The sequence below is a fragment of the Staurois parvus genome, unplaced genomic scaffold (genome assembly GCF_062004578.1).
Source record: "Staurois parvus isolate SC_StPar_1 unplaced genomic scaffold, SC_StPar_1.0 ptg000098l, whole genome shotgun sequence".
Taxonomy (NCBI): Eukaryota; Metazoa; Chordata; class Amphibia; order Anura; family Ranidae; genus Staurois; species Staurois parvus.
This window is the reverse complement of record NW_028317894.1, coordinates 3,047,140-3,060,542: the sequence shown is the minus strand read 5'-3', so window position 1 is coordinate 3,060,542 and position 13,403 is coordinate 3,047,140. Positions and strand designations below refer to the sequence as shown.

The 13,403-nt window shown below is 40.0% G+C and overlaps 1 protein-coding gene across 2 annotated transcripts in view; it reads left to right on the top strand.

Annotated features, from left to right (window-relative positions):
* NBAS (NBAS subunit of NRZ tethering complex) overlaps positions 1 to 13,403 on the top strand; it is a 1,021,307-nt gene that overhangs the window by 950,220 nt on the left and 57,684 nt on the right. For both annotated transcript variants that reach the window (XM_089671087.1, XM_089671086.1), the window contains one exon: positions 3,511 to 3,655. In XM_089671087.1, coding sequence (XP_089527213.1) covers positions 3,511 to 3,655 — 145 coding nt within the window. The remainder of the gene's footprint in view (positions 1 to 3,510; positions 3,656 to 13,403) is intronic.

Here is a 13,403-nt window from a genome sequence, read left to right as displayed (position 1 = left end):
ACCTGTGGATGTCACCGAGCAGCAATCAAGCATAATAAGCACCAATTAGGCAGCTTTAAAATGACTGTGATACTCAGCTCCTTCTAGACATTTACTGGTGTGGTTACAAACATGGTGAAGGCAAGAGAATGGTCCAGGAAGACAAGAGAAGAGGTGATTTCTCTTCACAGGAAGGGCAATGGCTATAAGAAGATTGCAAAGATGTTAAACATACCAAGAGACACCTTAGGAAGCATCATTCGCAAATTCAAGGCAAAGGGCACTGTTGAAACGCTACCTGGTCGTGGCAGAAAGAAGATGCTGACTTCGACTGCTGTGCGCTACCTGAAGCGTAGAGTGGAGAGAAGTCCCCGTGTGACTGCTGAGGAACTGAGAAAAGATTTGTCAGATGTGGGTACAGAAGTTTCAGCCCAGACAATAAGACGCACACTGCGTAATGAAGGCCTCCGTGCCAGAACTCCCAGGCGTACCCCCTTGCTGTCTCCAAAGAATAAGAAGAGTCGACTGCAGTATGCCAAAAGCCATGTGGACAAACCACAAAAGTTGTGGGATAGTGTTCTGTGGACTGATGAAACAAAATTAGAACTGTTTGGGCCCATGGATCAACGCTATGTTTGGAGGAGGAAGAACAAGGCCTATGATGAAAAGAACACCTTGCCTACTGTGAAGCATGGTGGAGGGTCAATCATGCTTTGGGGCTGTTTTGCTTCTGCAGGTACAGGGAAGCTTCAGCGTGTGCAAGGTACCATGAATTCTCTTCAGTACCAGGAGATATTGGATGGAAACGTGATGCAGTCCGTCACACACCTGAGGCTTGGGAGACGTTGGACCTTTCAACAGGACAATGATCCCAAGCATACCTCCAAGTCCACTAGAGCATGGTTGCAGAGGAAAGGCTGGAACATTTTGGAGTGGCCATCGCAGTCACCAGACTTAAATCCGATTGAGAACCTCTGGTGGGACTTAAAGAAAGCAGTTGCAGTGCGCAAGCCTAAGAATGTGACTGAACTGGAGGCCTTTGCCCATGAAGAATGGGCGAAGATACCCGTAGATCGCTGCAAGACACTTGTGTCAAGCTATGCTTCACGTTTAAAAGCTGTTATAACTGTAAAAGGATGCTGTACTAAGTACTAAGATTGAATGTCACTTGGGGGTTGAATAAAACTGATAATGCTGTGAGCACAGAAAAGACATTTGTGGTTATTTCATTATAACTGTTATGTTATATTTGTCTGACCTACAAGTGCCTCTTTAATGTAAATGTAAGCAAGATGACTGAATGATCAAAAGCAATGTCAAACTGGCCAAAACACTCAATTTCAGTGGGGGTTGAATAATTTTGGCCACAACTGTACATGGGTGAAACAGTGAAATCTTACTGCCATAAATCCTGAATCTCTTCAATGTTCCCTTAGATGTTTTGTTGTTTATTCCTATATTTGAATGTTCCAAATTATCCTGTTGCATTCTTCATAATATAAAATAAATAAAAGACCAACAGTGACACTGGGAACCCCTCATAAAGGCAACAAAAGATATGAAGACTCAGCAACTTCGTCACAGTGGGCTTACTTAGAGTTTCACAGATATATGAGATTTTACCCTACCCATGTGCAGCTTTCTTCTTTTTTCAAGTTTGCAGCCGATCTTTGTGACTGCCATTGTTGCCTGTTTTGTAACTGTTGCAGTCTTCAGCTGCTTTACGATCCATGCACAATGGCTTAACAAAATGCTACCTCTACAGGAGTCTTGCATTTTGCCTGTAGAAGCAGCTCAATGTTATCCTATGTGTCCATGCACATTAGAACATTTCGAGGCATATTTTAAGCTCAGCATTTAGAGGCAGAACAAAAAAAAGACTCTGGTTTGCGTTTTTGTGAGCAGTTTTCTGGCAGAAAAAAATGCTGAATGCGCCTAAACACTGGCACAAAAAGCTCTCAAAATTAGCAGGTTTTTTGTCAAGAGCACTGGCCAGTGTTCATGGACCAAAGGTGACGCCTGGGCTTCTGATGTGTTGCTGTACATTTACGGAGGATGGGGCTCCCTCCAGGTGATCCTGCTGTCAGTTTGTGCATTGCTTTATGTGCCCCATAATTAGAGACTTGAATAGTTTTGAGTGAGGGACCACACCTTATGGAAGAACCATGGCTTGGCAGTGTGGCTTCAACATGTATTTGCAAATTTATGCAACAAAAACCTTTTTTGCTTGAGTAGTTTAGTTGGGTTTTTTTGATGGCTAGATTGAAAGTGTGCTGGACCCTCATCGGTGTTGTTTTGTGCATTGTCCTGCCTATGGGCAACTTTCTCCTTTTTATGTTAGTTTCAGACTGATCTGATCGACTTCCATTGTTGTTATTTGGATTTGAGAAACTGTCTCTCCCATTAACCCAAAAATGAAATTTCAGTTTTTTCAAGTAAACTTGCCCTTTATGTTTTTTGGGTTGGCCTATAATTGATGGCCTTCCTAGACTAGTAGTGTGGTATAGGGGATATTAGGGGATGGGCATTGCATTCCTTCACCAGAAGTCGGAATTTATATAAGAAAGCACCTGAGCTGAACACGTTTAAAGTGTATGTAAACCCTAACAATGAACTTCTACTATTTGATCTCTCTTGATCTGTTACATATTGAAAGCATTTTGTTGTATCTGTTCAACTATTGCAAAACTACCTATTGATCCTGCAATAAATCCTGTGAGTTTGTTACTCCCTGTGCTCTCTGTCAACTGCTATAATTTAGCATTTTTCCTGTGGACTAGATAACACCTCCCTCCTATGTTTTGGAGGAGAAGGAGAAGTGTTCTGTAGTCCCAAAGCGTCTTGTCTTAGGATGGCAATGTTGCATTGCCATAGGTACAGTACAGTCAGTGTGCATTGTCACCTTAAGACAGAATGTGTGTTACTGGCAGGGTCCCCAGATGAAAAAAAAAAGCTTGAAGAAGCCAATACATCTAGAGAGGTAAACTGGAATATATTGCACTTTTATTCTTGAGTTTAGATATCTATTAAAGGCACAAGAAGACACCTTTAGGTACTAGTAGCTTGTGTACCAAGTCTATAAATATAGTACATGTCCAAACTTGTGTCCCCTGGAGCTTCGTGAAGATTGCTTTTATGGCCACCAGATAATGCTGTCTGAAAATAGATTGTACCTTTTATAATACTGCATAATTTCCCTGGCTCTATGTTAATATTTTGTAAGAGTAAAGTGTAACATTTTTCAACTGTGTAGGTCTCTCTACATAGCATAATTTGTGGTTCCATTAAATCCTAAAACCTTGATGTAAATGTTACTCTGTGGCCACATCAGATGCCTCAAGTGATCAGTAAATGAAGGTGCGATCCATCTTACTCAAGAAGAAGGTGTCACTTCTTCCCTTATGCAGATTTAAACCTTTTATTCACTGCAGGGATTGCCACAAGGTTTTAAATTATTGTCTCCCCAAATTCCCACAGCATGTCATAATATTTGCAGCTCCTCAGATGACATTTTCTCTCTCCATCTTTCAGCGCACATTTAGAAGATAGCCCTTGGGTAAAACTGGTAAAGGCAATGCTATCCAGCTGTGAGACTAAATGCAGAGAAGAAACAGCAGCTGAAATTTTGAAGTTGTGCCGCTCCTTCTATGGCTCCAGACATGCCTTCTCTGCTGAGGTAAGCTAGTTTTATTATTAGAAATTCTGCTACCACCAAGCTTCTACTCCTCAGGGGTATTCCTATCTTCTCACTAAGTTTTTATATACCTGTAAAACACTAAACGTTTTTGTTTTACTGTACAACATTAATTTTCTGCATAAACAAATCCTGATGATAACGTACCTGCCACCCTTTAGCAATCTAAAATCTGTACTTCAGGCAGATATAAAACAATGTTATGTAAAGCAAAATAAGCCTCTCTAGGTGATCAATGTGAATTGATGCAATTTTAAAAGGCTTTTGTAGCTAAATTCCTATATTCGGAAGAAAAATCTGTTTGATTCCAAACTGATTCCTGAATGAGAGGGCCAGTGTTCATTATAACTACCTGGTGCCTCTCAGTGTTGTAATGAGGAAAGTTGCAGTGTCTGCATACCTTTGGAAATAGTTATCCCCTAGGGAGTAGTTTATAAAAAATGAAACTCCTATTGCAGGTGATGCCTAAAATTGTACTTCTATCTTAGCAGAGAAGAGAAATGAGTGAGTCAATCACACAAGCAGAAAGTGACATTTGTGGGGGACTATTCTGTACAGAATGCCTCCAGGCTGCAATATTGCATTACATTTTTTTAACAGTTTTAGAAAATTTTTATTAACACTAAATTAGAAATTGCCTTGCATAGCAATTTAATATGCCATATTTTGTAGCTAATTTTTCCTTTAAAATATCTTAATTTTACTTTTAAATACATGTAGTAGAAATACCTTGCTGGAACCAATGACAGAATACATGGAAGGTGGAGGCTCCTTAAAAATCAATTTATAGAACTAGGCTGCAAGTTGAAGGGAAGGACCTCCAAGGTGATATTCTCTGAAATATTACCTTTGCCATGTGCAACTCAGGAAAGACAGGGGGAGATTAGAGAACTCAATGCATGGCTGAAGACCTGGTGTAAGAGGGAAGGATTTAGGTTTCTAGAGCACTGGGCTGACTTTTCATTGGGGTGCAACCTTATGGCCAAAGTTAAAAAAGCTATAGATAAAAAGGAAAAGAGCTTTTATTAAGTATAAAAATTAAGGAATACTATCATCATTTAAACATTACAAAGAATATAACAGAATATGCAAAAAGGAAATAAAGAGTGCAAAAATTGAAAACGAACGACAGATTGCAAATGATAGCAGGACCAACCCCAAAACATTCTTAAAATATATTAATAGTAAAAAGGTCAGATCCTAGCATGTAGACTCTTTACAAAATAATCTAGAGTGGTTGACTGGGGACAAAGAGAAGGCAAATTTATTAAATACCTTCTTCAGCTCTGTGTATACAAAGGAGCAAGGGGGAGCTCTTGTCCATAATGGGCATGGTATTGACACAGCTCCAGATGATCCATATTGGCTCACAATTGATATGATCCAAAAATATTTAGACAGAATAAATGTGAATAAAGCACCTGTACCGGATGGCATACACCCACAGGTCCTTAAAGAATTGAGCTCTGTCATTTCAAAGCCATTGTTTCTAATTTTTAAAGACTCTTTAATGACTGGCATAATACCAATGGATTGGCATAAGGCCAATGTGGTACCAATATTTAAAAAGGGGTCAAAATCTTTACCAAGTAATTATAGACCTTTTAGTTTAACTTCTATAGTTGGGAAGATACTGGAGAGTTTAATAAAAGACCACACAGAAGAAAAATATTTTAAGCAACAGACAGCATGGATTCATGAAAGACAGAAGTTGCCAAACAAATATGATTTCTTTTTATGAGGAGGTGAGCAAAACTTTGGACAGAGGGGTGGTGGTGGACGTGGTATACTTGGATTTAGCAAAAGTGTTTGACACAGTTCCCCACACACGGCTAATATGTAAGGTAACGTCTATGGGCTTGGAAAAATCCATATGTAAATGGATAGAAAACTGGATAAAAGATCATATTCAAAGAGTAGTGGTTAATGATTCATACTCTGAATTGTCTGGGTTCATCAGTGGTATACCTCAGGGTTCAGTGTTGGGACCCTTACTTTTTAATATATTTATAAACAACATAGGGTCTGGGATTAAAAATACGATTTCAGTCTTTTGCAGACACCAAGATGTGCAGTAGAATAATGTCCTTACAGGATGTCTTCAACTTACAAGCAGACCTCAATGCACTGTTTAATTGGGCAACTATGTGGCAAATGAGGTTTAATGTTGATAACTGTAAAGTTATACACTTGGGTGCTAAAAATATGCATGCATCATACATACTGGGGGGGTGCAATTGGGGGGAATCAGTGGTGGAGAAGGATCTGGGAGTTCTGGTAGATCACAGGCTTAACCTTTTCACGCAAATGTGCAGCCTCCCGGCGTCTGAGCCTTGACACCGAGCAGCCGCACATTTGCGTGCAATTAAGAAAAACATATGTGCTGAGAGCGCGCGCTCCCTGCACACATGTCCGGTACTCACGGAAAGGTTACGATCTCCTCTTTCGATCAGAACCTTTCCCGATCAGCTGACCGCCGTGACAGCGAATCTCTATGTAATTGTCGAAGGCCTGCACATCTGGTGAGAAAATGGCATAACTGTAAGTAATGGAGTCACCTCCCTGGACATGAAGAGTCCAGAGTTAAATGTTCTCTGAGGGACTTTATCCTGGCTGGTTCAATTGCCTGGATCATGGAAGGGATAGGGGTGAATTCTTCCAACACAGAAAGTGTGTACAGTGCAATCCCGAAGGGAATTACGAGTTCCCTAGGACTGGTGTGAGCAGACCAATATGTGAGGAAATGTTGCATTTTTTAATTGTAGAGTCCCACACATGCAGTTCAGAGGCTACTAAGGGGGGAGCTGCTGTGAGGGTGGGCAGAGATGTGTATACATATATTTTCTGTAATAAACAGAGCAGCTTGGTCACCTGGTTGCTAAATGGAAAATAAAGAAGCAGTCTCCTGCAGGCAAGCTGCCTATGCTGGCCTGACAGCACTGTGGTTCACCTGATTTGTCTCACAATGCTGGTTTTCTATCTTTTAGACTATCTAGAAATGTTGACCTTTGCTGATCAAAATGGTACATTAGTTTGGCATAGCCATGGATACTTCCATGTTGCTGCATTTTACACCTCATAACAACAATAATTTTGGGCCCTACTAGTAAATGCAGTGCGGAAAATAATTATTTTATCCCGTGCAGATTTTATAAGTTTGCCCACCCACAAAGAAATGAAGGGTCTATAATTTTTATTATAGGTGTATTTTAAGTGGTAGAGACAGAATATCAACCAAAAATCCAGAAAAAACACAAGATACAAATGTTATAAAATGAGTTGCTGTTCATTGAGTAAAATAAGTATTTGATTCCCTACCAACCAAAAATAATTCTGGCTCCCACAATCTGGCTATGTGCTCATGTGGTACACAGATTAGTCTTGTCCATTTAAGAAAGTGCTCCTAATGACAACTCATTATGTGTATAAAAGACAGTTGTTCACAGAATCACTTCCTTCCATTCAAACATCACCATCATTGACAAGACCAAAGAGCTGTCAAAGGATGTCATGGGCAAGATTGTAGACCTGCACAAGGCTGGAATAGGCTACAAGACCATCAACAAGAAGCTTGGTGAGAAAGAGACAGCTGTTTGAGTGATTATTCGCAAATGAAAGAAATACAAAATAACCATCAATTGCTTCCGATCTGTAGCTCCTTGCAAGTTTTCATCTAATGGGGTAAGGGTGATCATGGGAAGAGTGAGAGATCAGCCCATAACTACACGAGAGGAGCTTGTGAATGATCTCAAGGCAGTTGGGACCACAGTAACCAAACAAACCATTGGTTAACACAATACGTTGCCATGGATTGAAATCCTGAAGTGCCCGCAAGGTGTGTCTCCTCAAGATGGCACATGTACAGGCCCATCTGAAGTTTGACAATGAACTTCTACATGATTCAGAGAAGGATTAGAAGAAATTGTTGTGATTAGATGAAGCCAAAATTGATCTCTTTGGCATTAACTCGATTCATTGTGTTTGGAGGATGAAAAATGCTGGCTATGACCCTAAGAACACCATCCCTACAGTCAAGCATGGAGCTGGAAATATTATGCTTTGGGGCTGTTTCTCTGCTAAATGAATATTGCCATGTATTGTAAAATCTTGGATGAGAACCTTCTTCCCTCAGCCAGAACACTAAAGATGGGCCTTCCAGCATGACAATGACCCAAAACATACTGCCAAGACAACAAAGGAGTGGCTCAAGAAGAAGCACATTAAGGTCATGGAGTGGCCTAGCCAGTCTCCAGACCTTAATCCTATAGAAAATTTATGCACGGAGCTGAAACTTCAAGTTGCCAAGCGACAGCCAAGAAACCTTCATCTGTAAAGAAGAGTGGACCCAAATCTCTCCTGAGATGTGTGCAAACCTGGTAACCAACTACAAAAAACATCTTACCTCTGTGCTTGCCAACAAGGGTTTCTCCACTAAGTAATGTTTTGCTTGCCGATCAACTACTTATTTTACTCACTGAACTGCAACTTGTATCGTGTTTTTCTGGATCTCTGGTTAATATTCTGTCTCTATCATTTAAAATACACCTGTGATAAAAAAATTATAGAACCTTCATTTCTTTGTAAGGGCAAACTTCCAAAATCTGCAGGGAATCAAATAATTATTTTCTTCACTGTACATTAACACTACCCCTCTGTGCCATGTCAGTCTTCAGGGTAAAGCGGCCATATTGTATGAACAACATTGATGAGAACAGGTAGTGGCTTCATGGGTAACCACTAGCCATTCTAACTGCCTGAAAACCTTTTATTTTCTGGGCTGCCTCTAACATGCTGTGTGTTATTTATGTGTTGTCATGTTCACCTACAAATCAAATCTATCTTAGCTGATAGAATTGTCTATCTGCATCTCTTGAAAGCATTTTTAGCGCAATTTGCTTCTTTTTATAGCTCTCTACTTCATTTATGATTGTGATGGCTTTTCACACTGTATACTGTATCAAAATGTTACTTGAAGATTGCTCTCTTGCTCAGTGCAGGTTCTATGCTCCCTCCGAATTTACGGCCCGGCACATTGTATCCATGGCAATGGATGGCGTTGCTTCTCGTCTCATCAAGAAATACAGCTTTGCATCCATCCAGTGTGCAGCAATTTGGCTGGCGGAGTATAATATATTGCGGATGGAAATTTAAGCTCCGACTGCCAGGTTTCTGCTGCCGTTAGATGTGACAGGCAGGAAAAAATCCATTTAAAACCAACCTTTCCCATCTCCTCTTAGTTATAGCATTGATATCTGTCATTGAGATGGGCTGACAGGCTTGCACTTTGACACTGCTTAACTGGCTAAACAAACCATGACTTCTTCTCATGTTTGCCTGCAAAGAAATAAAATCGGTGCGCACTGCAAATCTCATTTTTGTTCTTTTCAGGTGTAATAACCTTGTTACCACTGTATGTACAATGAAGAGATTGTTTTCATGGCTTTTCTCTTATGTTTCCTTTTAGTTGCGCTTTCCATCTCAAATGGGTCTTTTTGTCCTGTGACATTACAGTGGGGATTTTGTGTGTGCTTCAACAAAACAGTTTCTCAGTTTCTTTAAGGCCAACTCTTCCTTCTACACTGCAGAGTCCCTAGTGGAGGGATTGCCTATAGTTGTTTGCGTCTCCCTCAGTGTCCTCTTATGCTTGCCTCTTTCTTTCAGCTGAATTCCCCATGTATTTGTTGTTGTTCTGGTGAATATATCAGGGGAGTTTGCCACCAAAATTGTAATAGACATGGCAGTTTTTGGGAACCAGCCTGCTATTCATCTTGCCAATTACCATAATTATGCTATATTAGCTCTAGAACCCAATGCTGGTAATGTTCAGCATAGGGGTTCAGAGCCCCCCAGCCCCTCATTACTAATTAATCCAATTTGTGCATGCCTCACATTAGCAGGCGATAGAGAACAGGGACAGGTGGTATCCATGTCTTCCTTCAACTGCTGGGGGCGCTTGCACCGTCTATTATATGTAGTCACTAATATAAAACCATCGCCCTGCAAGCATGCAAATGCACAGCTTTTTAGCAAACTAAGGACCTGTTTTATGGGCCTTTGTTTGTACCAGAATGCAGTTTAGAACTAGGTCAAATGCACTCTACTGCACAAACTACCCATCACCCTATTGGAGTAAATAACTCAAATAATTGCAAACAAAGGACCTATGTCTATTGGCTTTTTTTAACATCAGAACTTGCTTTCTCCCCATACAAGTCAAGGCGAATGCAAAAGCAGCTTGATGCAGCTTGGGCATAGGTCAAATGCAGATAAAGTAGGCACATTTCAATGAAATCTCAGAAGCATCTCGGCCTGAAGGTTAATGAAAGCAGAATGCACCTGAAAGCACATTGGGGAAGATTTACTAAAACTGCTGCACTCATCAGATGCAGCTTTGCATGTTAGCCAATTAGCTTCTAACTTCAGCTTGTTCAATTAAGCTTTGACAATAAAACCTGGAAACATTGGTTTCTATGCACCAGAGTTGCACCAGATTTTGCACTCTTCCGTTTTAATAAGTAACCTCCATTGCATTGGGACTTAAATGTCATTCATTTGTGATTTAGATCCATTCTAATGCACAAACTACTCATCATAATACTGGGGTTAAATAACTCTTTAGCAAAGGAAGGACTTGTCTCTATAAACATTTTTTTGTGTAAGAACTTGCTTTTCTCACCAAAAACATCAAGACGCATGCAAGAGCAGGTTGATGCAGCTTGGAAGTGTATCAAATGCAGGTAAAATAGACACATTTCAATGAACCATGAACTGGTGTAAAATGAAAGCATGATGCACCTTAAAGCATGTTGCACTGGGCCTTAAATGTAATTAATTTGGGGTTTAAATCCACTCTAATGCACATTCTGCCCATTATCTTAATGTGGTTATTAATGAGTTCCTATTTACACCTTTGATTTTGAATTGCCAAATCTCTCTCGTTACCATATTTGGTAACATTTACATTTAAAACTAATTCCACCACTGAAAAAAACAAAGCAAAAAAAAAGTGCATACCTTGGACCATATAAAAACCTATCTGCATTGTGCTGGTAAGTGACCTGCCAAGTCTTTCTCCAAGTAGAACAGCAGCAGTAAACCACGGCATAAGTAAGAGTCCAGCAGCGACACGTTATGAAATAAAATTATAATTAGGCCCAGATTGTGTGTGGCTGAAACTCGTCAATCATTTTATTGGATAGATTCTATTTATGTCTCAATGGATCAAGAATAAAGTATTCTAATTTTATTTCATACCATGTCAGTGTTAGACTCTTGCTTATGCTATGGCTTTCTATGGTATGTACAACGTTGCCCTGGCATAGAGTGCTTATTTGCCTCTTCGCCTCTTCATCCCATAGCTGATACAGTCTAGGGTTTGTAGCACCATAATATTTCTATTTGAGCAGCACTAAACTGACTTGGCTATCCTCCTCTAAACATTACTTATAATGTCTTTCTGTATCCAAAATATGTTATTACAAAAATGTGACATTTTGTAAAGTATAAGCTTTATTAAACAAAAAACAGTGACTTTATCATTCGATCCAGTGTTGTGTCTTCAACAGCAGTTATTAGAAATTGAATCCAGCGGGACCTCTTCAGATTCCATACAAAATAGTACAACGTTTGCCCAGCTTTAGAACTAGGCATAGGCTAAAACAAAGAAACATATGCAACTTTGTCTGAATATCCGTTTTTAGAAACTTTGGTGAAGTATGGTAATGAGCATTACCTAAAGAGTTAGTTCAGAAAAAATGAAAAGGTGAACTTATACCATATTTACACCCCCTCCCTTTCCAGTCCATGCTGTATTCATCTTTGTGAGTGTTTAGCTCCTAGTCCCAAAACAGCCGGTGTAGCAGTCCAGGAATTTGAAATCCCTGACCTTTTTCCTTTTCTTTCTGTAGGGCTTCCGGAATGGATTAGAATGATTCTGATTGGTCAGTGCTGGCACATGACCACTTTGACAAATCATAATTGTTCTGATCTGTCCCTGAATCCCTACAGAAAGAAGGGAAAAGAAGAGCGGAGTTTCCAAATCCATGGACCGCTGCATGGGCACTGACAGCTAATCACCTACAAAGGTATGTACAGCATGGACTAGGGGGTTGGGAAAGGTGTAGGTTGATAGTTCCCCTTTTCTTTTTATCTGAAAAGGCGCACCTGAATGTGAACCTGTGCCCAGCTCATGAACACCAAAGTAGTAGTTACATATTCTGAACATGCAGTAAAAATGCTTTAAAACAAGCCATAATTCACCTCTGTAGCTATAAGCTTGTGAAGAAAATAATTTTCAAGTTTACAGCACACTTTAGGGGAATTCAGTAAAGTTGGCACAGCACATTTTTGGCCGTATGACCTCTTTAAACCAGCCTGCGCCTAATTCAGGAAAGCCTTGCAGCAGATTTGCAAAGCTTTCCAATATGTATACCAGATTGAGGTAGTTCCTAATACCACCATTTTTAGAATTTGTCTAAATGGTTGCAGGTTCTAAAGGAACTCTGAGGTGGTATACAGAGAGAAACCAGCGCCACAGCATCCTTGAATTTGGACAGCTTGCACTGCTAGAGCCCTCAGGGATCCTAAAATTTTATGGTAGATTTAGCTATAGTTTGCTCAGTCACATAGCACTGCCTTGTCAGGGGCAGTAGGGTTGTACCGAGCTCCCCCAAATCCAGTTGTCTAGGCTTTGATGGAATTTTATAGTGGGTATGTTGTTTAAAAGGTATTTTTGGTACCATAATGTGCCTTCTACACAATGCTTGCCTTAATTTGTATTACTTGCAAGCAGCACAGGTTTAGCAATGGATTTACCTACTGGGGATTCTGCACATTCCTGTTCTTTGGTGTGCATGTATATTTAGTTCATATTCTTTGCAAATAGCTTTAATGCAGAGGGTCTAGATTGTGTGCCTGGATAATAACAGACTGCGGAAAAACAAAGAAAGCACCCCGTTAATGTTGATTTAAGGCTGATTGCCAGTTGCATTGATGGAAGTGAGTTTCTCTCTAGCTCGTGATCCAGCACCATGGAGGATATAATTGTCGACTGTGAGTTTTTAATGAACACCTCCAGGAAAGGAACCTCCATTTTCTCCCCTTTGTCCAGCACTTATTTTCAGGCTCTTGAATTCCATATTGGAAGAAGACATTTTCTTCAGGGGTCGGCGGTTTTATTTTGAGGAGCTCAGATGTCACTGAAATGAAAGCAATATATTTGTTTGGCTTTGGTCCAGCAATTCTTTTCTCCCTGTGCTTTTTTAACAAAGCACACCACATTTGCCATCTCACTGAATTTCTATTTTTGTAGGCTCCTCTATAATTAAATAGCTGCAGTATTTCATTTTCCTCTTCACATCTCATTTGGTAATATCATTCATTGCAGCTGTTATAAAGAGTCTATCTGGGAGTTCTTATTCTGCTTTTAAAGTGGCTCTTGCATCATTCCTACAAAATACATTAAGAAACATTGGGCAGCCTTCATCATGTTCTGTGCACTGGATATAATTGGTATTTTAAAGAGTATTTCTAATTTAAAGTGGACCTGGACATGTTTGCAGCAAAATGCAGCTAGGGAAGGTCGCAACAAAGGTGGGCAGTCCAGCTATGTGTTATTTTACAGGTCTATGCATGAAAGAAATGTAACACCCTGAGAAATACTGGTTGTATGATGTTAAATGGACACAAGATGGCAACGTCCTGCAGCCCAGTTATACAGACTTTGACAAAG